The following is a 25566-nucleotide window of genomic DNA, read 5'->3' as shown; positions in this document are numbered from 1 at the left end:
ATCTTCAGCTGAAGGACCACTGCACCAGAACCTCTGCACCACCTTTTGTGGCAGTGGCTGTTTACCTGTTTGGCTCTTGCAACTTGTTTTCATGGCTTATTGCTATAACTCCCTGCGATGATAGCACTTTGCCTTAATAAACTTGTTTGTACATATATTGCTCTCAATGTCAAACGTAGAATCCAGCTTTGCATGAATTGGGGTAATATGCAACAAAAACGAGAAAATTTGCTTGCCACATAGGAAGTACACTAACTCACAATGACTTTCTTGCAATGCTTTAACACATCAACAGTATGCTAACTTGGTCTAGTTGGTACATACTTTTGCAAAGGAACAGCTCTTAAGAATAGGACAAGGGAGATGACAGACACAAGCACCGTGTGTGTTGCCTCCCTTGTACTGTTCTTTCTTAAGCGGTGTTCCTTCGCAGAAACATACTGCACTGTGAGTTGTACAAAAGTTTGATGTGAAAAGCCCTACCCAGCCAGCTGTTCAGCCTCATGCCCCAAACATTCCAGGGGTTAAGCTCGGACCTGACACCAAAAGACTGTTCTATCTCACGGTCAAGCTTCGCTGAAAATACGACCAGTCCACCAGTGACATGGCAATGTTTGTGTACCACTACGAGTATTTGCTGCTTCTGACACTGTGCAAAAGACAGCGAGCCTTAATTTACATAATTATGCCGTGGTGATAGCCGTCTTGTTGCTTGACACTTTAAAGTCAATCTCAGAATTTTTTTTTCATTATTTACACAACTGCATTGACTCTATGTATTCATTTTCCCTGGTGTTCTACATTTTAGGTGCTGTACCTAAACCCTGAGCAGCAGTTCCACATACACTGGCCAATCAGGAGGGGCCGATTAAATGTGCACTCAGGCGTTGGAGGTTCCCTGGTGTCGGTGTTGGCCCATCTGGAAGCCATCTGGGGCACAGCCATTCAGCAATATCTTGAGATTCCGCTGAAAGACCTCAAGGTGAGACCAGCATGTAGCTTTGTACTATACGTATACAGTCAAATATCGATAATCCAAACTCGAAGGGGCTTAAAGATTTGTTCAAATTAAAAGGAAGCTAATTGAATGGAGGACCTACCAGCACTGACGCACGTGCACTGAGCTCTAACACATGAGTGTTTAGTTCCACAAGATTTATTCACACGTATTTACAAATTACAGCCAGTTATTAGGCGGATCGGTGCTCATACTGTGATAGGTGATGGCGGGTGCACGCGTGTATAATTAAAAGGAACACACCAAGTCCCATGAAAATAGCCCCTTCAAACTTTTGGTATGCTTCAGCGCATAAGACTGCTGTATTGGGACGAAGTTTTGGGATTTTCGGAAACCGACATCATGCAATGCGCCGTGCATTTCGCACTCCGAAGCCATTGGCGAGGATCACAAAGGCGGAGTCGGCACCATTGCTAACAGCAGCGAATTGTTTCAATAAAAAACACGACGCCGAACATCAAGAAGCTTGGTAGTGAACGTCGAAGTAGCTAGTCGTTGCCGCAGTATGGCTACGGCTGCCAGCGGATCTGCTTGCAAGAGCGCCGGCTCGAGGCAGCGTGATAATAAAAATGGCGGTGGTGGTGGCTTTGATTAATGCCGTTTGGGACCTGCGGTCATTGCAAAAAGTCCGGAAAATTGGACGGTGAAGGATTTTTGCGTCTGAAATTTCAATCGTTCTTATACATTGACTCTATGGGGTACGTGGTCGTGATGCAACACTAACCGAAGTCACTAACCCGTCACTAGCAGAAATAATCGGTGATGCGCCCCTGCACATGCCTGCGCACAAATTTCCACACATTTCTTTTTCTTCGCACGCGACATTGAATCTCTCCTAAGCTCTTCCTCTGTGGCGGGGTCATAGGAATGCTCATCGGAGGTGCCGCCACGTGATTTGGTGTGCTGCTGACAGCATTGTCGGAGTGCAGTATGTTCGAATTAACCGTCGCAAATACTTGTGTGCTCGAATTACCAGGTGTCTTCACCCGTTGGAATACACATAACCTTGAAGGGACCACGGCGTCAGTTCGAATAAACCGAATGTTCGAATTAAGCAGTAAATTAATGAGATTCGACTGTACTTGTACAGCCAATTAGAATGTGAGCTAGAACCTGTTTGAATATTTTTAAAGATTATGCGTATCTAATGCACATGTTGGAATCCATGTAAAGTAAAGCTTTTGTGAAGCAGTTCATTAAATGCTATAATACTGTTTGTCTTCTGCACCGTGTTTTGCAGTATAGCCTGTCTGTCCGGCAAGATGTCTAGATGTGGAGACGCGCACCAAGCAACCCACATGACCCATGCGACCACGCGTTGCACTTTCTCTCTGAGATCAGCCCACGTTTCATTGTGCCATCTCCGGACAGGAGGTGCAGATTATAGTATAACGTTGTTGATACGAGCCCGTTCTGTACGATTTTTCGGCACCAATGTTCATGATTGAGAACTCAAAAACTGACCCAATACAGTTCCACTTATATTTTACCAGTTCATACGTTCCCGGAAAACACGGTCTTTTGGCACCAACGTTCAGTAGATCGCCAAACTGCGATCCTATGATACATGTTCCTGGCACTAGATCCCAAGTGAACAAGAAAAGAAGTGAAGCATGCACGGTCGAGAACAATAGCCGCTAAATTGCTTGCAGTTCCTTGCCTTGCTTCTTCTGAAGGTTACATGGTCTACTGAATGAGCAAAACTTTGAATGTCTGAATGCTATGGTAGTGAAGTTTATTTCCACATTTAATGTCTTCTTGGACAAAATTCAGCCATTGTTTCTAGTCAGGTAGTTACATGTCTACCAAGAAAGGCTCAGCCATCATATCAAATCACGGCAGTAATTGGCAGTAGAATGCCATACAGATGTGCTGTCTGTATTTAAAGAGACACTAAAGGCAAATATTAAGTCAAGCTAAAGTGATAGCTTAGTGCTTGAGAATCTCTAAGGTGTCGATATTATCCCGAACATAGCCTTAATAATCGAGAAATTGAGGTAAATGCAGGACATGATTAGAGACTCCTCCGGGACATTCAAGTACTTGCCTGATGACGAAAGCAGTCCTTAGTTAAATTCTGTCACTAGTACTGAACCACTCGTTGCAAAATACATCCTTGTCTGTATTATAAGTCGAAATAAAGTGCTACTTGTCCAGTTCTATTTCATCTTTAGAAAAAAGAAGAACTCATTTAAGTTACCCTGGACAACGACGTGGGCGGTTGAAACGTTTCATTTTCGCTCGACCCCGCGCTGCCCACGCTTTTGAGTTTCAGTAACTTCATTATCGCGTAGTGCTGTGCTGGTTTTGCTGGCTCGTGAAAGGCTGTGGCGGCCGCATTTCGATGGGGGCAAAATGCGAAAACACCTGTGTACTTAGATTTAGGCGCACGTTAAAGAACCCCAGGTGGTCGAAATTTCCGGAGTCCTCCACTACGGCATGCCTCATAATCAGAAAGTGGTTTTGTTATGTTAAACCCCATAATCTAGTTTTTTTGCTTGCGAAATTTGCACAAACTGCAAGAAGTAGAGGACTCAACTTCCATGTGAGGTTGCGGGATGCCCAAATGGTCTAAGACTTTTGACCAAAAATTTTACTCCTTTACTCACCGATGGCAGCAAAGGACTGTGATGGCGTATGCAACGTCACCACTCCCCCTGTTGGGTGGCGGGAGATCTGAATTTCGAAAAAGGTATTCGGGACCCTTCAGATGCAATTTTGTGGTAAACTGAATCTTTTCTTGGTACGAAACAAGCCTTGCAAGGTTTCTGAAATGTTATTTAAACAGTCCACGTTGACTTAGTTACCTTTAGTGTCCTTTAACCTACACTGTATGTCCTTGTTTGGTGCCATTCCTTCCTTGCAATTTTCCAAACCAGCCACTACTGACTACTGCATCATTGGTTCACCATACCACAGTTCGGTTCCTTTTTTCATGCTGCTTCTGTGTTGCTTCATGCATATTTAAAACAAGGCTTCTTTTTTTTATTTATTCTTTTTTAATCAATTTTTTAACCCTCCCAAACTTTACAGACCGTGGCTGCTACTGCTGTCTTGCCAAATAGCTAACTCACAAGGCAGCACTTTTATAATGTATTAAGTTATTATATAGCCATCTGTTCTACCCATACAGATGTTCCAGTGGCAGGCTCTGTTTCCTGTCAAATTATGCAGTGAAGCAACAAGCAGTACTTACATATCCTTACTGCAACATATATACCTTCAAGCAGATAATTTCTTTGATAAAGCAAAGCTTTTTCTGACTTCTTACCTTTGGTTTGGTGCTTCTGCTCGATCAGTCTTTGGTCAAGTAAAGTGAGCCAATCCTGGAGATAGTGTAATCGTAACTCGCGTGTTGGAGTTCTCCAGGTCTTGTCGATTTGCCAAGCAGGTGCGCAATCGGTATGCTGCCATACATGTTGCAGAAAATTATTTATGTTATAGCATTTAGTTGACCGCTTCACGAATGCTTTGCTTCACATGAATTCCAACATGGGCATTGGATATACATAATTTTTTTAGTTTTCTCTTTCTCTGTGTCTGTACTTAGGTGCATGCATGTGTGGACCACAAAGGGTCTTGCACTGCTAGTAGTGTGATTTAAAAAAAAAAAAAGCTGACATCTTTGAGTCTTTGCCTCTGATTAAGTCTTCCTGTATTGTTTAAGCACTACAGGGCGGTACTGGTCATACCGGACGTGCACGCCAGAGACCACGTTCGAGAACTGATGCAGCTCCTGCTCTGCAAGATGGGCTTTGGTGGCTGCTTTGTTGCCTTGGTGAGCCACAGAAATTTTGTGCCTGCTCTTTTACGTGCAAAGAAAAAGTTATTCGGCTACGCTGCTGTGATGTTTGCAATGCTTCAATGTATTTGGTATTTGGTTCTTCTTTCCGAACCATTTCACTGATTTTGGGCTCCTGTAACCTTTACTAATTGCTGTTGCCCCTCGCACCTGCACATAGTATTTGGTGTCCTTTCATGTGCGATAGGTACCACATGTATATTTGTCAGAGCTCTGTCATTCTTTATTTTATTTAGTTATTTATTTATTTTTAGAGCAAAGCTTTGTTTGCCTCTCTCTCTCATTTTGTGAGTGCTGGCTTCACCCGCTGTGGTTGCTTAGTGACTATGGTGTTGGGCAGCTGAGCATGGGGAGATCGCGGGATCAAATCTCGGCCACCTCGGCCACATTTCGATGGGGGCGAAATGCGAATGCACCCGTGTACTTATATGGTCCCCAGGTGATCGAAATTTTCGGAGTCCCCCACTACGGCATCCCTCATAATCAGAAAGTGGTTTTGGCACGTAAAACCCCATAATTTTTTGGGGGGTGCTGGCTGCTGCTGCCTTGCCGATTAGTACAACCTGGGTCACTGCGTATGTGCCCAAATATGCAACTTGACCCACTGGGTATGTGCAGGAGGGCATGTAAAACTCGGTATGTGTCCAAATAGACAAGTTGGGTCACTGAGTATGGTCAACTGGGCATGTGGCACTGGGTATGTGGATATTCTTTGCCAGTCCCTCAGAATGGGTAGGTGCCCAAAGAGTAAAGCACAACAAACGACAAGAAGTGAAAAAGTCGGCAGCAGAAAATTGAAGTCAGTTACAGAGAAGTGAAGAAGGAAAAGGGAAGACTTTTCAGTGAACATCAAAGAAAGCTTTGCTTATAACCAATTCCCACACATACGTGAGTACCATCAATTTCTAAATTAAATAAACCAATTTTTGTTTGCCTGAATTGTTTCAGTGTCGCATAATTGTAACAAAAAAAGAGAATCTGTACTAGCATAAAGCTAATCTGCCATTGAAGGTAGGGATTTTTGTGCTTTAGGCTAGGGAGGTTGTGAGCAGGTGGCTGGCAATGCAGGCCACATTTTTTGACGCACCTGCTTTTTTTTTCAGGGGTGCCCAATTATTGTTCTTATTCCAAGCATTGTGTGACCTGCAGTGCAAACATAAAGCAGCAACTGAAATTTCATCTGTCATGCGATGTTGTATATATAATGTTATTTAAATGCGTAAGCGTTTCTATGTCTACCCAATGAAAAAAACCTGTCTGCCTGTCCGTCACGTGAGATGATCGCTTTCAAGATAATGCCCGCAGCAGCGAGCGAATTCACCTTCGTGCTGCCTCTTGCTTCAACGTGAACTAAGTAGCGAGAACACAGTGCTCACGAAGCTATCAGCACTCAGTGCACTCAGCCCCTATCGCAGATCGCTTTCAAGATAGGGTCCGTGTGACCGCAGCAGAGGCAGCTGCCGCCGGAGTACTGTTGATCACTGAGAGTTCGCATCAAGAGGGCACAGCGTCATCGACCACATTTACCTACATCTATGTACGAGGTCCCATACATGACACAGTTCAATTGCATCTCATACTACAGCGTACATCGGCCAGTGCTCATCTACCAAAAAGCAGTGGCATCATCTGAACGCATTATCATATAACATGAGTGAACGTTGCTGCTGCTCGCCTCTTCATCGTCTCATGCTGGTCTCAGTTAACATTTCGGTGTTGCAGCCGCACTTATTCATTTAACTATTCTTTCGCACCTTTCGCACTGTCTCTCGCAATTATACCAAACACAATAGCATATGACGACGAAAGAGCAAGTGATTAGTAGCAAATGCTTACGCATCGTTTAGATAACTCCCACAGGTGTTTCTGCATGTAATCCTTTTATATATGATACATGTTTGTCGCATTACGAGTAAGACAACACTCAGCATTTTCATAGTTGTTTTGAGTGTTGTTCAACCAGAAAGTATAAACAATGTGGTCTTGATGTGCTCCACACCATATCCTAACTTCCTGTTGCAAACTCACTGTTTGCGTGTTGTAGGGAATGTCCAGAAAGGTTATGACATTAGCTTTACACTTTGTTCTCTTAGGGCACTGGAAGTGTGCTATTTGTTGCTTTGCTGCATTACTGCACTATCTACCATCGGCCATTGATCCAGTGGCACTTCCATCAGTTATCACACATGCATAGTTGACTGCAGAGTGGCAGTTATCATGCTTCTCGGAATTATCCGAAACACAACCGATCAGCAGGAATGATAGTGTTTGTGCACACAATGCTCATGCCACCAGCAGAAGACATAATGCTTCCCTGTTTTCCCTGCAAAACCAGTCTCGAGGAATATGACGGTGTATCCACTTGACTAGGTTATCTTTGCGGCCAAACACGCTATGCGTCATTCATGTCTGTGGAGACCTTTTAATCTTCCATGCGCAGGCCATGCATGTGCCGTCGATACCATAAAAGCACATCAGCAGCAACGAAAACACATCTCGAGAGTTTATACAAGTGCTATGACATATTGTGCCTGGCGATCCCTCGGAACAAAGGATGCTTCACTGGCAGCCATGCAGCTGTCACAAGTGCTGATCATGCCTCACTGTTCACTCAATGCAACAACATCGCCCTTCGCCTACTGGGAAGGCCAGTCCCCAGATGCTGACAAATTGACCGTCACAAAGAGGCCATTAATTGATGACAAGGTCATTGTCAAGGACTCCCGGGGAAAGTATGTCAACGGCAGGTTCACCATTTGCCATGTGGTTGCCTTGTTTTGTGCAACGTTGGAGACAAAAGAGCCGGCAGAACGGTGGGATGTTGGAGACAAGTTGGAGGTTGGAGACAAGTAGAGATTCAGCAAAAAAAGTTGGAGTACTGCAGAAAGGTGGGACGTTGGGGCCGGGATAGAATGTGAATTATTTGGCATTTGTGATTGGCCAGTGAATTCCCTCGACGAGTGAAAGAGGGAAATAAGTGGCATAAGAAGTGCACCTGGACTGCTGTGGAGGGAGACTCGGGCATGCAAAGACTCTACCATGTAATGTGCTCCGATAGTTGGAGCTGTGTTTGTAAAACTTTAATTATGTGCTTTTGAATATAAACCTTTTTCTGTACTCTTAACTGTTGCTCGGAACCCTTCTTTCTCTCGGCACCTAGCACGGCACCACCCATAGAACCTTTACGGCTGCACAGACCCCCCTACTTCACAATAGGCAATAAGAACTTTCACATTCCTGATATTCCAACTGCCGGCAACACAGGCGCCAGGATGCATGGGACCCATACATGTCACCATATGATAAATTTTTTTTTGTTAACATTCTTACTGTTGCTTGGAAATGAATTTGGTTGCACATCAGATGAAGATGAAGCAAAAAGAAAAAAAGAAAAAAGAAACGTCAGAAAACGTAATCTGGATATTAGTATCATACTGTTATAAAACATTGAGCAGGAATGGCTTACCCAACTTGTTTTGCAGTTGCTAGTGGAATGAAGATTAATTTCCTAATCTTTCTTGTTTTTCTGACTGCCCCAAAATTTTCAGCCTTGGTTGTTTACTGATTAAGCTGGTTGCTTACTGATTGATTGTTAAGAAAATCCTGCAAACTTCTGAAACATCTGAATGATTGTCACTTGCTTTAGTTTAGCTAAGGTCAAAAGGCATTATGTTCTGTCTGGATAATTGACATTATCTAAGGTCTTACTTGCTCAGTTGCGCTTTCTCTGTGCAAGTAATGATTTCTTCAGCTGATATTGCGTCTTATCTAGCAAGTGTGAACTTTTTTCTTGTGACTGCAGGAGTCTGTCTGTGCAACATTTGGTGCGGGCCTGTGCTATGCTTGCGTTGTCGATGTGGGTGACCAAAAGACCAGTGTTTCCTGTGTTGAAGATGGTATATCTTCGCGAACAAGCAGGTGGGTTGAACGTGTTTTTAAGAATTCGTGCCCCCAGGTTAGTTGGGCATGACGATAGCATGAGACAGCATTCATCTGCCTATTGTTTGTGTGTGTTATGTTTAAAACCCACGTGCCCAATGCAATCAGTACGCCTGTCCAATGCAAGAAGCCTGTGGATGGTTGGGGATGGACACTGCAGCTTGTGCACAAGATGCTGCTGGATGGATTTGTGGATCCTGCACCCTGTCTACTCAAAGATGTGCACAGATGGTGCCTCATAATGTCTGCATAGTAATTTTCACTTCCATGTCCATTTTCTAGGGAAAGTCTTCCTTTCTGCTAGGGAATGTGTACAGAGCAGCACTTTAACAAAAATAATTCTGATGGCAAATAGTACTTGTTTCAATTTATGACCTCTTGTTTTAAGTCTGATGTTCTCTTGCTTACCATCTCGCTGATGTAAAGCTGAATCTGCATACAGGGCATTTCATCAATCACTGTCTCCCGTCATCAAGAGCAAAAGGTGATTCAAGGCACGAAGATAGCATAGTATAGGGACTGAGAATCATCGCAGTGGCAGATGGGTACATGTCTGGTAATTTCCAAAAGGGTTATTAAGTCAATTATTTTTACTTAAATAGTTCGGTGTATGGATCACAGTTGCAGGATTAAAGTGGGTCAGGGGTCAAACGATAGCCACTAAGTAGAAATCGTGAGACTATCGTCACTTGCAAGATAAGGGATGTCGTTGACATTAGTATTCTACTCAACATTCTTGCAAGCCTTTCCTACTAACACTGATGCGAAACTGTGTAGCACACCAACATACCCTTCGCAGATTTTAAAGGTGAATCTCTTTAGAAGAAAGCTTAGGCTCAGGCCCTACTTCAACGCTACCTATTTAAGTAAACATGAAACGCTGAAATGTGTTTCTGAGGTAACCCTTTGGTTAATTCCAATGAAATTCGAGGCATTTGAGAGAAACAGTTTCATTTTATTGACTGTTGGAAGCAGAATTCTGATTTATGGTGTGATTTTTTTTTTACAAGAGTTGCCGAGAATTGGTAATGTTAAAACAGATAGAAGCACCCAGCTACAAATCCGCAACTCAGCACCAAGAACAGATATTGTTTTCTGTAGATTGTGTCCATCAGAACATCCAAAGCAGGCAAAGCTGATGTATTTAATTCATATCTTACATGAATTTGTTATAATGTATACAAAGGCTTTGCAAAAGTGCTACTCACATATTTTTGATGCACTTGAGAGCCATGTATAATACATAAAATTTGTCTGCTTTAAATGTACTATCAGATGCAATTTACAGAATTGTGATATCGCTTTTCATTGCTGAGTTACAAAGTTGCAAACTTGATAGTTTCGTTTCCTGAAAACTTGTGATTTTCAGAAATTTGTATCATAAAATTGATGGCCTAAATCAAAAATCCACTGCCAACACTGACTAGTTTTATACTTTTTCTTTTAAATGCAATGAACAATATCAAATTTGGTGCAGGGGTTGCCGAGAAAAACGATTTCTCCTTTCCCGTGTATTCAGATAGGAGCCCCCGAGCTAAAGCTTCCTCTTAAGCAGAGTGTGAAGGGTCTAGAAACATTAGTTACATGTATCCAAAGTTTACCTACTTTGCTATGACAAAGACATACAAGGTACCTTTTTTCAAGAGCTCAGAGTCTTTCCTAGGGCAAGAACGTTAGTAGAAATAAAGGAAGCCTAGAAAACAGGTTAAAGCTTTTGAATGTTGAGGTCATCGCCACTATGTTCACAAAGTTTGCAGCTGCAAAACGTTATGGTGCTGACTAGGTTGTCAAAAATAAGATGATGTTTGTTAGGCCGTTTCAGCTGATACCGTACTCTCTGTTGATCACTTTTAGGGGTGCTTTCACATTTGTATGATGTGGCATCTGGCGCAACAGCTCATCGGAAAAATGGATGTTCTTCCAGCTGGCTTTGCCACTCCGCATCCACTAAAAAAGACAGCATCTTCGAAAGGTGGCCAACCGAGGACATCGTTCCTCTTTGTCAGCAGGTCTTTCTTGTGCAGAATCCTTGCAATGCTGCTCTTTTGAGTAGTGTAATTTATTGGAAGGTCGGCAGTAGCCACTTGGAAAAATCTTTGCAATCCAGAATGTTTCTTATTGTGATCAACTCATTTATTCGAATTTTGCTGTTGAAATAATATAATATTGTAATAAAATAATATTCGTAAAGTCTGAATACTATCAAATCTTATATATTTAATATTTGTATGCGATTCGAAGAATAGATATTTGAATATGTTTGAATATCTGGCTGGATACAAATATTTGAATCAAATCGAATATATTGCTGGCTGTGCAAGAGAAAACACGGTTCTTAGCATTTGTTTTTATGTACTCTAAGAATATTGGGGCAATATTGCGCCGAATTTTGTGATAATTTCGTGCTGCTAGTGAAATTTTACTCGTAAAGCACATTCAGCCGCTAAATGTACGAACTGTGCGAGAAAGCCAGCCTCTCGGTAGCAAGGGGCACAGGTTTACGAAGAGAGAGGGTGCATTTTTTTTTAGCAGCGCCACCCCCAATTCTGAGCCTGTTGCTTGACAGCAAGTGCGACAAGTGACGACTGGCATAGGGTCAAACGCCTCTGAGTTTATGGGCATTTGATGCAGTATAATAAGGCACAGGCTGGCAAGGACAGCTAGTGGGAATTACTAAATTCTCCAAGTTAACATGATCCAAATACACAATATTTTAGTATAAAAGCTTACTAGTGTAGCTTTTTAACGTTTACAATGTAATTTGCAATGTTACAACGTAACAAATTAACTACACTTTCTAATAAATGCATGTGCATATCATTATTTTATATTTGATTTGATATTCGTAGCTAAGTATTTGATTTGTATTTGAAAATATCGATATTCTCACACCCCTACATTAAACTCTTATCATCTAGACACACCTGACACCAATAACCACACCCTTTGACCTCATAATTTGCATATACAGAGATGCTTAACAATTAATTTTATAATGTAGCAATAATGACCAGAATTACTTGTTGCATTCATTTGACCAACAAATGAAACAAATGGCATTTGTTTCTTTGTATGTCTCAATGTTTCCTCCTATCCACCCGACTGGCCTGCACATGATTTAGAGTATCTTACAAGAAGTAAAGGCGGTATGCACACCGATGTGCCGCCACTACAAATAAATGTTAAAGATGCTGACAACCACACAGAACATGGCATGAGATTTTGATAAAAATTAAGACACCATGATTTTGTAGTGATAGAATTGAGCATGTTTTTTGCTTGCCAACAGCAGCAAGCACAACGTGTGAAAAGCAAAAATAATGGAAGGGCAGGTAAGCACGATCTGCATTGCAGTTGCGGCATTTTTATCTTCACTTAGCATACATGATTTGTTTGATGTTGCGAGGAATCTAGCTCCTATCGTGAAATAGAGCACATTATGTTTGGCAACTTTCTAAAGTGAATGTGATTTGTTGAGCAACAGTTACGTTTATGCGATTTCCACTTACTACGATCTTACCTACTTTCTACCATTCCTGCTTATGTCTGGCTCCTTTTCCTTTTTGCTTATTTTCCTTCTAAAATTAAAGGCTGACAATGGAGTATGGGGGAGCTGACATAACGCACCTGTTCCACTACCTGCTGCGCAAGTCGGGGTTTCCCTATAAGGAGTGCGACCCTTCGAAAGTCTTGGATGCCTTGCTGCTACAGGAACTGAAGGAGAACATGTGCCATGTTAATCTGGTGAGTGTACATGCAATCATGTGACGCATGTGTTCATGAGTTTCGTGAGTGGGTATTGCCAGCCTCTTACAAGTCCACTGCTTGGCAGAGGACCATTCTCAAAATCGGTTGCAACCCATCCTGTGTCACCTGAATCCACAATGCCTGAAAGTTTTCTGAGCTGCTTCTAGACCTCTGCGGCCTTCCCTCAGAATCTATTCTGTTGAAGTTCAACCACGTGCTCGCACTCCTCAAGCAATGGTGACAAGCGACAGCAGCGAGCGTCAAGTTTGGCCGTTGCGGAGGGCGGTATGCCACCATTCCTTGTGGCATTGCTGCTTTCTTGCCGCCATGGAGAAAAGAAAAACACTGGGAAATAGCATGATGTCGGGCAGCTAGCTTCAGCAAGCCAACCTCTGCTGATATTGCCCCTCCTTTCCTTTCGGGCCCACTTGCACATTGGCTCTTGGGAAGTAGGCCCTCCTTGGCTGCCAGACCTTTCAAGGCATTGCATGCTAGCGCCCATAGACTCTCACGCATCCGGCACTAGCACAGTGGACACTGGTCATGCAAAACCTCAAGAAAGTGAAAGTATCTTTGAAAACAGTCACCCAAGAATACTTCCACAGGTAAACTTAATGTGTCAGTGCCACCATTTAACTGTGCAGAGCTTATTCAATAGGGAAAAAGAAGTCCTCGAGAAGATATAATATGCCCACTCTCAGTTCCCTAATTTTAGAACAAGTGCACTAGGCATAAAGTTTATTTAGCGCATTGAAGAGTGTGGATTAAGTATGCTATTTTCCAAATGGTATGAGCTAATTGCTGTAAGCAAATGTTCACAGTGGAAGCCAAAAATGCCGTTGAACCTTAAAAAAAACAATGCAGGTGCTTTTATGATTAAACCCATGGACAATCCAAAGCAAAACCCATAATACTCCTGGGGGTTGAATATCACAGCACCAGACAGCTCTCTAGTAACCTATGCACGAAGCACCATTATACAGTTAACCTCCGTTAATTCGCCCCTTGACAGGATTTAAGAAATTGGTCAAATTATTCAGCAGGTCAGATTAAACAAGTGGTATAAAATACGTTAAAACACACGGCTGGTTCAGTTGACGTTCTTTGCACAGTTCTAACACATTCCTGAATAGGATGTGCATTCATTCTTTTTATGGATTCGAAGTAGAAAATGAATGCAGAGCTGACATTGGAGCTCCAAAATAAAGCAGAAATCAAACGCGTACCTAATCTTTTAGCAAGGGAACCGTAGCATGCTTCTCATCCTGGCAATAAAAAAGAAGAAAGAAAGCAGCAAAATTCACCTTTACAAAATGGAAATTTGTTTATTTCATGACCATCGTCATCACTCTCACACAGCACTTTATCATTGTGCATTTGATATTCTGCATTTATCAAACACCTCTGCAACAGTTGCAAATGGGATGGTGGCCCACTCCCAAACTAACCACTTCACTAGTTCGTTCTGCAATGCATGCTGTTCTTCTGAATGACTAGAACATATGAAGCGGGTTGCTGCCGCTATCTTAACATGTACAATAACTTATTATTTGTATGTGCTTTTGTAATCAGATTGAAGGCGATTTGTTGTCATCGTCATGCTATGCAAGAACCTGTTCTGTTGCCATCCATAGTCCTCATTTTGTAATGGCAATGATGATGACGCTGGTGAAGCTTGCTCTGATTGTAGGCAGTTCCGAACACTGCAATCACTGTTTAATTTTTGTTTTCATATTGAATTGCACCAGCGCAGGAAATTTTTGGGCAAGCTTTCTTTGAAAAAGAGGTGCACATTAGATCAGGTAAATACTGTAACAATTCATTGTGAACTGCTACTCTTGCTTTAAAATCTTCCTAGGGCAGGCTGAAAATAGGCATCTTTTATGGGATATGATGTGTGTTCGAACAATTTACTGTATCTTGAGCGCTGCTCAGACAGACGCTGTTTTTACTGAAGTCACCAGTGGGGTCACCACTGGGGTCAGGCACGTGTGTGCTTCACCACTCAAGTTCGAATTATCTGATGAAGGCCAATTTCAGGATCAATATAGTGAAAGTTTGGGCCCATAGGAATGTGTGGGCACCAGCTGAGACCTTCATTCAGGATTGAATTAACCTAAGTCGAATGAATGAAAATCTGCTGTATGTGCTTATAACAAATGGATATAACAAAGGTATTTTCATGTCATATATGACTTCATTGTAATGAAGTTCGGCTGTATAATCGTATGGGCCCAGTGAAGTATGGGCCCTTGCCTAAAAAATCCTAGGCACATTCTACAGTTACATTTGGTGTTGAATAGAGAGCACAGGTAAGAGCACAATGCAGATTTAGTGTATATAATGTCTGTAGCTTGGCATCTATGTGGCCTGCTTTGTGCAAATTCTTGCAAGACAGTGACTGACCGTTGGTCCTTGCATTTCTGATAAGCATTCGACACAGTCTCTGATGTCCTCCTGCTGCATAAGTTATTTCTTTTTTGTCTGCATCACACCATCAGTAACTGGATTTGTGGCTGTTTGAAAAACAGGCTGTCATTTAGATGTAATGTCTTGGAGAACACTAGTTGAGAACAGAACTTTGTTATGACTGTTGTCTAGGAAACATGTCAGTGTTCGTTCTGTGATGCAACAATAAATTATGTATTCCTTTCTTGTAGGACATATGCGGAGCACAGGAGCGGTCTTTCCAAGTGAAGCAACCAGGCAAGGCACTCTTAGAGTACAAAATCAAGGTTTGTGCATATATTAATAATATTTGGGGAAGTTAGAAGAGCCACATACCCTCTGATTTCATGCAAAAAATTGAAGGAAAAGAAATCAGCAGGTCCAATGCTTATGTAGAAATCGGTGTTAAAGGTCCACTGCAGTAAACTTTTGGGCCGCATAAGAAACCTAGCTTAAGATCATGTAGATAGAGAGAAGCCTCCGTGCAAAATCTGACATTTGAAATACGAGCAGAAACGTCAGAAAAGCTAGCGAAAACACCCATTGTTGATACTGAAACTGAAAAAAACATCACCATTACCGCTTGCCAGAAATGTCACGTGGGCCTCTTCGATTATCTGTCCTTGACAGTCCCAGACTGCCCAACGGGGTGCAAGCCAACGAGTGCTGCCTATGTGGCATATTGGACAGTTTGGGACTGTCAGGGATGGATAATCGAAGAGGCCCACAACATAATGCACAGCTCCTCGGCATGACCTCTGGGATTGCAACGATGCACGTATGCAATCTCGGAGGCCATGCTGCTGCATAACGTAGTTGCTGGGGACACTGCAGGCTGCCGCGGTGAGCCCTCTTTCCATGGAAATGCTCAGACTACGGCATGCCCTGATTGGTCTCTGTGGCTCTCCAGGCGTGGTGACACGAGCCAGCCCGAGCGCCCAGCACCTGCAGCTGCCCACCGCGTGCTGAAACATCTCAAACGTGGCGTGCTTGGACTTGCGTCATAGAGACACAAGCAGGTGCATGCATCATCTGCTTAGCTGCTCTTTAAAGGCTTCTTACAAAAAAACTGTGTGCACAGTTAAATCTCGGCGTAAATAAGTTGCTAAAATCGGCAATTTGTTTTGTTATATCAAAATTTCGTTAAATGGCAATGCCACCTTTTATGCAAATGAGTGTAGTCACCAATACATTTTTCTTACATGGAAGGGGCTGCAAAGTTTTTCCAATTATCGAACAATCGGAAAAAGCAAATTTGAATGAGAAAAAATTTCTTTTTGCTCAATTTGAGAGTCAGCTACGAAAGATGCGGTTTTATGCTGTGTCAACAATACCTTCACCCTGGCAGTATGAAGCAAAGCCAGCCACACTTTCACGTCCATTCCGCCCTCATGACTGACAGTGTCGAAAAGCCCGAGCAGCGGGTTAGCCAATGCTTCGTCTACCCCTCGTTTTAGCACGCCTCCGAAAATCGAGATTGTGCAACCTCCGTTGCTAAACATGTGGGAAGACAGCACAAATGATGCCACACCCTCTTGGCATGCCCACTGCACACACGCCGCACATGGCAGATTGCCCCCCCCCCCTCCAACCTTCTCCCTCCCCTCCTCTCGTGCACGCTTGACTGTGTTGCCGCAACCTTTTCCCTTGCTCACGCGGAAAGACAACACTCACCAAGCCACCATCCTTCTCTCCTCACCCTCACACGCTTTCACTCGCACCCAAGGCATAAAGCACGCTGGCCGTGATGAGACCTTATCGCAATTGGACTTTATACGGAACATGACGCTGCTGCACTTCGGCAGTCGCTCTTGGTCACATGGCATGCAATTTGAGAGGTAGGCTCTCAAACAGCGGCTTGTAATTCAACCATTTAATGATCTGCATCTGCAGAAGTTTCTATTTATTGTCTTGGTATTCCATCGTGGCGGCAGTGAAATTTTGTTTCATTTAAATTGTGTGTAAACGCACTTCGTTAGTATTTGGCCAACAAGTTATAAAAAGTTAAGTACCTTGTTATATGAGAAGTTCATTATATTGAAGTTTGTTATATCGAGGTTTAACTGTATACAATTATACCAACTCTGCAGCTTTGCCGAAATTGGTTCAGTGGTATGTATGTACCGTATTTACTACTTTCCAAAAAAATTTAATGTTGATTTAGGGAGATTTAGGGAGATGGGAGATTCCATTACACAAGAAAAATGGAAGTTGACGAACTTCTTTTTTAAGATTAGAAATTTTGCATTGCTATGTAGACACATAAAAAAATCATGATCACAACTTTATAGTAAAAACATGTATGCAATGATAATAAAATATGTCATCAAATCAAATTCATTTTTATTCACAAAATGCCACTAGCCACTCACTGGTCTCACTAGTGTTCATTGTCATCGGCCCACAGCACATCGTTTTTAGTGCCTCCCAGGCAGTTTGTGACGCCTGTTTTCTTAAAACTGCGTTTTCTAAAGCTTGCCTTACCCGCCGTGGTTGCTCAGTGGCTATGGTGTTGGGCTGCTGAGCACGAGGTCGCGGGGTCGAATCCTGGCCACGGCGGCCGCATTTCGATGGGGGCGAAATGCAAAAACACCCATGTACTTAGATTTAGGTGCACGTTAAAGAACCCAAGGTGGTCCAAATTTCCGGAGCCCCCCACTACAGTATGCCTCATAATCAGAAAGTGGTTTTGGCACATAAAACCCCATAATTTAATTTCAATTTTAAAGCTTGCCTTGCTTCGGTCCTCGAAATGTGGGGCAATCCTTCTTAGTAGCTTTAAGCTTGTCCACTCGTTTTCTCTAGTAGTTCACATGCAGTGGGTCAAAGCCAAAATGCTGTCCAGCTGCACGGTTTCCATGCTTTAAGGCGTGCTCTACAACCTTCACTTTGAAACTGGCTGTGGAACTGGCGTAATGGCCGATCGCACGATGCGAAGCACCCCGGAAATAAAAGAAAAGGTGCTGCTGTGCTGCACCTCTACGTATCAACGAAAACAAAGTCGTGGTGAAATGGCGAATAGCAGGGTGATATGATGGGATAGCATAACGAAGACGGTCATATTCTGCTCAACGCTCATTTTGGGCCTCGGCCTCTTCCACATTCAATGCAAGCTTTGGTCCCATTTTGATTATTCTTTTTCAACACTTGGCTACCCCTGTTGCAAACTTCACTTCTATGTAGCTGAACGCTCCTCACTCATTGCCCACTCTGGTCCAATTTTACTTAGAGGCTTCCTTTATCCATTTGTTTCATTCTGGCTTAAGAATACAGCAGCAAGGAAGCAACAGATGTGCATTTTGGAAAAAGATGGAGTTAACACGGTTGTGCAGTGAAGATCTTAATGCTGGGAAGCTGACCAAGGGTTGTGGAAACAATAGGGCAGAGCGAAAGAAACTTGTCAGGAGCAGTGGCCCCTTAAGAAATAGAATGTCTGCGTTTGTCGGTGACGTGAGAAGAAAACTAGGGCATTTCTGAAATCTCAGCTGCAGGTTTCTATTTAATACATATAGTACACTCCTTATTCTTGCTTCCCATTGAAGTCAGATTTATGAAATTTAATTGTCTGTGAATAGTTGAGCGCTTGTGTTTTCTTGTCGTTGATCGATTGGTGATTTGCTGTTCCTGCCCAGGTCAAATTACCATAATTCTGCCGAGGTTGCTATAGTACACTCGAGCATCGTTAAATGAAATAATAGATATAATGAGGTAAATGAAATTCCCCTTGAAATCCCTATAGAGATCCATGCATTCAAAGCATTGTTTTAATGAAATGAAACTGTCCTGTAAATGGACATAATGAACTAGCTTCATCTCTGAAATAAACAAATACCCAACTCTTGTGTGCCGGGTGCACCACTTTCTAAGGGGCTCTGCACTCGTTTGCCACGGCAGTTCAAAATTCCCACGTCCCCGCTTCGAATGCGCCATCGAGCAACTCTGGTCTTTCTCACCGCTGCGCGTAGCTCCACAGACCTCTCTCTCTTCCTCTCTCCACAGAGCTCTCTCTCTGGCTGCGCAAGCTGAGCCACGCTGTGCTGCTACGCGCGGCAGTGCAAAAGATTAGTGCATTAACTTCTACTGCACGGCGCACCGTGCAGGCAGGTGCAGCTGGATGCGGCCTCCGATATCACCTTGGTGCAATCTCGGGAGTCATGTGCAAGCCTGTGCGGTTCACGCCATGCTGCGTAGCTACATGTGGCGGTGTGAAAGATTAGTGTATTCACTTCTCTCTTCCTCTATGACGCGCCGTGCAGGCAGCCGCAGCTGGGTCTGGTCTCAGAGATCTCCACAGCGCAATCTCGGGGGTCATGCCCAGGCCGTGCATTCACTTCTCCCTCTCCCTGTGGCACGCCGCGCGGGCTGGCAGCTGGGCGTGGCCTCCGAGTTCACATTGGCATCGGTGCAATCGCAGAGGCCACGATCCGGCTGAGCTAAGCCAGCACGGCAAAATTCGCTTGCCTCCTTGATCACATAGCGGAGCGTTGTATTGTGTGTCACGTGCTTTTCGACCACGACAAGCCAAGTGGAAAGTGGACGTGAAAGATCCTCACAGTGGAACAGAAGGCAGTAATAGGGTGCAAGCCGTTTCTCTTAGACTCTTACGGACTGGCACATATCTGTGTCTGGCCTTTCTACACGAAGTTTACCTCTAAGTATGTATTGCGACGGCGACAGCCTGTCCTTTGGGCAGACCTCCACTCTAGCACACATGCTCTGGGAGTGCGGGTCAAGATACCCCAAGTTCAGCAAAGAGTAGTGGGACTCGCTTCTGCGTAGCCTCGCCCTAGACAAGCAAATCCTGGCTGCCTGGCATGCCTGCGACTGGGCAGGTGGGGCCTGCTAGTCCCGACATGGGAGTAGCCAGGTGCACAACGAGTTTGCTTCCTCACCGGGCCTCCGATAAAGGTCTTTCACTCACTCACTCACTCACTCACTCACTCACTCACTCACTCACTCACTCACTCACTCACTCACTCACTCACTCACTCACTCACTCACTCACTCACTCACTCACTCACTCACTCACTCACTCACTCACTCACTCACTCACTCACTCACTCACTCACTCACTCACTCACTCACTCACTCACTCACTCACTCACTCACTCACTCACTCACTCACTCACTCACTCACTCACTCACTCACTCACTCACTCACTCACTCACTCACTCACTCACTCACTCACTCACTCACTCACTCACTCACTCACTCACTCACTCACTCACTCACTCACTCACTCACTCACTCACTCACTCACTCACTCACTCACTCACTCACTCACTCACTCACTCACTCACTCACTCACTCACTCACTCACTCACTCACTCACTCACTCACTCACTCACTCACTCACTCACTCACTCACTCACTCACTCACTCACTCACTCACTCACTCACTCACTCACTCACTCACTCACTCACTCACTCACTCACTCACTCACTCACTCACTCACTCACTCACTCACTCACTCACTCACTCACTCACTCACTCACTCACTCACTCACTCACTCACTCACTCACTCACTCACTCACTCACTCACTCACTCACTCACTCACTCACTCACTCACTCACTCACTCACTCACTCACTCACTCACTCACTCACTCACTCACTCACTCACTCACTCACTCACTCACTCACTCACTCACTCACTCACTCACTCACTCACTCACTCACTCACTCACTCACTCACTCACTCACTCACTCACTCACTCACTCACTCACTCACTCACTCACTCACTCACTCACTCACTCACTCACTCACTCACTCACTCACTCACTCACTCACTCACTCACTCACTCACTCACTCACTCACTCACTCACTCACTCACTCACTCACTCACTCACTCACTCACTCACTCACTCACTCACTCACTCACTCACTCACTCACTCACTCACTCACTCACTCACTCACTCACTCACTCACTCACTCACTCACTCACTCACTCACTCACTCACTCACTCACTCACTCACTCACTCACTCACTCACTCACTCACTCACTCACTCACTCACTCACTCACTCACTCACTCACTCACTCACTCACTCACTCACTCACTCACTCACTCACTCACTCACTCACTCACTCACTCACTCACTCACTCACTCACTCACTCACTCACTCACTCACTCACTCACTCACTCACTCACTCACTCACTCACTCACTCACTCACTCACTCACTCACTCACTCACTCACTCACTCACTCACTCACTCACTCACTCACTCACTCACTCACTCACTCACTCACTCACTCACTCACTCACTCACTCACTCACTCACTCACTCACTCACTCACTCACTCACTCACTCACTCACTCACTCACTCACTCACTCACTCACTCACTCACTCACTCACTCACTCACTCACTCACTCACTCACTCACTCACTCACTCACTCACTCACTCACTCACTCACTCACTCACTCACTCACTCACTCACTCACTCACTCACTCACTCACTCACTCACTCACTCACTCACTCACTCACTCACTCACTCACTCACTCACTCACTCACTCACTCACTCACTCACTCACTCACTCACTCACTCACTCACTCACTCACTCACTCACTCACTCACTCACTCACTCACTCACTCACTCACTCACTCACTCACTCACTCACTCACTCACTCACTCACTCACTCACTCACTCACTCACTCTTTAAAGGCTGTCGCGTCAACTGCCAAGTCGCGTATTTACACACACCGAAGATTATTGGTTTTTTTATTCAAATTTTGTTGTATGCACACCTGTGTAGCGGTTCCGCAGGCCGCAAATCCATCTTCTAATTTCCATGTTTATATCTTTGCACCCATAGGGCATTATTGCAGTAAGTGGAAATAATGGATATAACAAAGTAGTGGATATAACGAAGCAATGCAGACTCCCCCTTCAACTTTGTTGCAACGAAGTACGAGTGTATATAAGTGTAAATTGGCGAGCGCTTGTTTAATTTCGCTTTGCGCGTTACAGGTTGGCGACGAGTGTCTGGTGGCCCCACTGGCCCTGTTTCGGCCAGACATGCTGGGTGTCACAGGCCCCAAGCAGTCCAGGGGCCACCCCAGAAATCCAGGGGATCCTCATGACCCGCTGGATGAGCACTTCCTCCTCCAGACACAGGTGAGGCCTCCAACATATGTCACAAGTAGGGGTGCGCGAATAGTAGATTCCGAATTGAATATCGAATCGAATCAAGAAAAGGAAGGCTAAACGCCACAAGATTTTGTACAAAATCTAATGCCTAAAAATTTTGGGCAAGAAAACTTGGTGTTGCACGTGCTCAGGAGTCTCCTTGAATTGCGTAACAAGAATGTCGCAAGCCATCAGTAACTTAGCTCTGTACACAGAAATCAAGATATGCCTAGTACATACAGTACAGCTCACTCTTATTAAAGGGAACTGCAAATTAGCATGCCAGCACTAATTACTGCTCAGTTCTAGTATAAGGTATGGAAAATATTTTTTTCTGTTATCAGCAGACTGCCTGCTGAATAGAATCAAATGCTTTTTTCCCTCTGAAACTAAAGAATTAGCGACATTATGTCGTACTGAATACCAGTGAAGTCCTAAGCTTAATTCAGGGCTTTATGGCAATCCTTTATTGCATAGAAAGTTTTGCTTTCCAGCTTTTCTCCAAGTTACAGAGGGGCTTTCCCATCTTTGTGGCAGGTGAGTTATCATCAGGTCAATCTGCGCGACAGACAAAAGTGTGGACCGCACGTCACATGACTTGATCACCGCTCCGTGCCTAGCCATCGTTAGCGTTGTATCAGCGCTGGCTGTGGTCGATGCCAAAGGTCATCTGTCACCTGTCAGATTCTAAAATTGGAAGGTTCAGGGCATGTTTCATTGTTCAGGGCAAACACAGTCATTGGCAGCAAAGGAGCAGCTCCTAATTGTACAGTAAGAATTATGCACGATTAGGATCGAATCGGCTGAAGCAGCACAGATGTAGTTGTGGATCTCTGGGAGAGGCCTTCATAATGTAGTGGACCTAAATGCTGCTGGTGATAATTACACTCTATTGCTTACTGAATACTGGGAGTTTTCACAGAATTTCACACTTACTGCAAATCAGGGAAAATATGGAGCGTTCACCTTAGTTTGCTTTCAATAGGTGGAAATTGTAACATTTATAATAGGGCTAACGTCATGCTAGACAAAGATATTTTCATTTTTGCAGTTGAGCTTCAAGTGCAATGCATTGAGAGCTCTAGCTTGCTTCTGTGCATTGTTATATATATACACTCGTACCTCATTACAAGGAACTTGAAGGGGAAGCCGAAATTACTTTATTATGTCCATTACTTCGTTATGCCGATTACTGCAGTACTGTATGCCCATTGGTGTGCACAATTTTAAACATGCAAAGAAGACTACGGCTCTGTGGCCCACCTATGTGGCTGCATGTGTCCTATATATGTTTACAAAACACGGCACTTTTTAGCACCTGACGCCATCATTGTGACTCACCTATCACTGTGACTGGCACTTGTTACCTTATTCCTCTGACATGGGCCGGGCAATCAAGAGTAGCACGTCTGAATGCACTCTTAAGCTTGCGTAATTGTGCATTGCCCTCTTGTGAATGTCGTACAAAGAACTCGTGCAAACACATGCATGCAATGGGAGAGAGAGAGAGAGAGAGAAATTTATTTACAGAAAGGCAGAGAGGTCGGCCTGAGCTATAACTTGCTCTGGCCTGCTACTCTACTCTGGGGAAAAGGGACGGGGAGGGAAAGGGCTGATGAATGAAGATGGTATAAGGAAGAGATGCGTATATACAAATTCACAGAGTTGTGGTATCTCTAAAGGCGTGCGTCCAGCCCAGTGGCTTGGAGAAAAGATACAGCGGCTCTTGTTACCAGGGCTGCGCTGGTTGCATTAGGCCAAGGACCTAAAAGAAACTCGTCCGATAGCGGTCTCTCATGGATGTTTGCTATGGAAGAGACAAGTTGCTGTCGTTCTTGCGCGTACGCGGGACACACGCAAAATATATGTTCAAGTGTTTCTGGCACCTCACAGCAATCACAGTTTGGGCTAGTATCACTGGCACCTATCATATTTCTATAACGGTTGGTGAATGCGACACCAAGGCGAATCCGGTGCACCATGCTCGTGTGGTTTCTATTGAACTTGTGAGGCATACGAAATCTCATTTCTTGGTCCCATTTGTGTAATCGCTTGTGTCGTCGATCTGGTTGGGCCCAGTGTTCCAACGTAGAGTTGCGGTTTACGCGACGAAGTAGGGCGTTTGTGTCTGTTCGTGAGAACGGAATGCGTACTTCAAAAGCATTATCTAAAGCTGTTTTTGCTTCAGCGTCTGCCTGTTCGTTCCCTATCACGCCACAGTGTGATGGTATCCACTGAAAGGTGACATTGTGGCCATTTCTTGTTGCGTGGTCGAGATACTCTGTAATTTCTATAGCTATAGAATAATACGGGCCCCGTCTGAGGACACAGTCAATCGTTTGCAGAGCTGGCTTGCAATCGCAGAATATCGTCCATGCGCGAGGACGCTCCTCGGAGAGAAATCGAAGTGCTTCCCGGATAGCAACAAGTTCTGCGGCAGTTGATGTTGAGCTATGGTCTAGTTTAAACCGGCGAGCGATGATCATATGTGGAATGACGAAGGCCGCAGTGGAGGCATATGGTGTGACAGAGCCATCGGTATACACATGTACAGTATCTCCGTACTCTGTAGAAATGTGCAACAGGGTGAGTTGCCTGAGGCCAATAGATGGAACGAAAGACTTTTTAGTAATTCCAGGGATCTGCAATGTAACGACAGGTTTAGGCAGAACCCACGGGGGTGTTCTCGGAATACAGTCGGGAGAGAATCTTGTCGGCAAAACACTCTGATGCCGCGTTATAGTCGTTGAAAAGCTGGAATCTGGGTGTGTGGTAGGGAGCGATGACAGAGGATGGTGCCTGTGTCGGGTCAACACGCGGAGGTACATTCGAAGAGGCTCGCAGAGCAAGTACACCCGAATAGGACAAGCACGAGCTTCCGCTATTGTTCCATTGGTTGACGTGCATCGTGGGAGGCCCAAACATGTGCGCAATGCTTGAGCTTGAATGCTCTCCAGCGCGCGCACACAACTAAGTCCCATGCTTGAGAGCGCCGGCATGCTGTACCGTATATACCCTACGAATAGTGCTCGGTACAATTGGAGTAATGACGACTCCGAGGGGCCCCATCTTGTTGCTGCCACGACGCGAAGGACGTGAACAAAACTCTTCAGCTTTGACTTCAGTGCGGCGACGTGTCTTGACCAAGATAATCCCCGGTCTATGACTAAGCCAAGGAATCTGTGGTGTGTAACCGTAGGTATCGCTACGCCGTCAACAATGATCGGATACATGCTCATTCGTTTTCGCGTGAACGTAATCACAGAACATTTTTCAGTTGAGAGTCGGAGGCCTTGACGCCGAAGATACTTAGCTGCGATTGTCACTGCGCGTTGAAGCCTAGCACGCATTTGGGGACGGGTGGCTCCAGATGCCCATATGCATATGTCGTCGGCATATGTGCTAATCTTTACCGTGCTAGGAAGTTCGGATGCAAGGCCAATCAATGCAACATTGAAAAGAGTTGGGC

At 44.4% G+C, this 25566-nt stretch overlaps 1 protein-coding gene across 1 annotated transcript in view; it reads left to right on the top strand.

Annotated features, from left to right (window-relative positions):
• The window catches only part of Arp8 (Actin-related protein 8), a 53976-nt gene that overhangs the window by 7854 nt on the left and 20556 nt on the right, over window positions 1–25566 (top strand). The window contains exons 5-10 of the mRNA XM_075681810.1: window positions 809–982; window positions 4686–4796; window positions 8623–8738; window positions 12350–12503; window positions 15167–15241; window positions 21939–22085. Coding sequence (XP_075537925.1) covers window positions 809–982; window positions 4686–4796; window positions 8623–8738; window positions 12350–12503; window positions 15167–15241; window positions 21939–22085 — 777 coding nt within the window. The remainder of the gene's footprint in view (window positions 1–808; window positions 983–4685; window positions 4797–8622; window positions 8739–12349; window positions 12504–15166; window positions 15242–21938; window positions 22086–25566) is intronic.

This window comes from Dermacentor variabilis, chromosome 2, assembly GCF_050947875.1.
Source record: "Dermacentor variabilis isolate Ectoservices chromosome 2, ASM5094787v1, whole genome shotgun sequence".
Classification (NCBI taxonomy): Eukaryota; Metazoa; Arthropoda; class Arachnida; order Ixodida; family Ixodidae; genus Dermacentor; species Dermacentor variabilis.
This window is presented reverse-complemented; position numbering and strand designations above follow the sequence as displayed.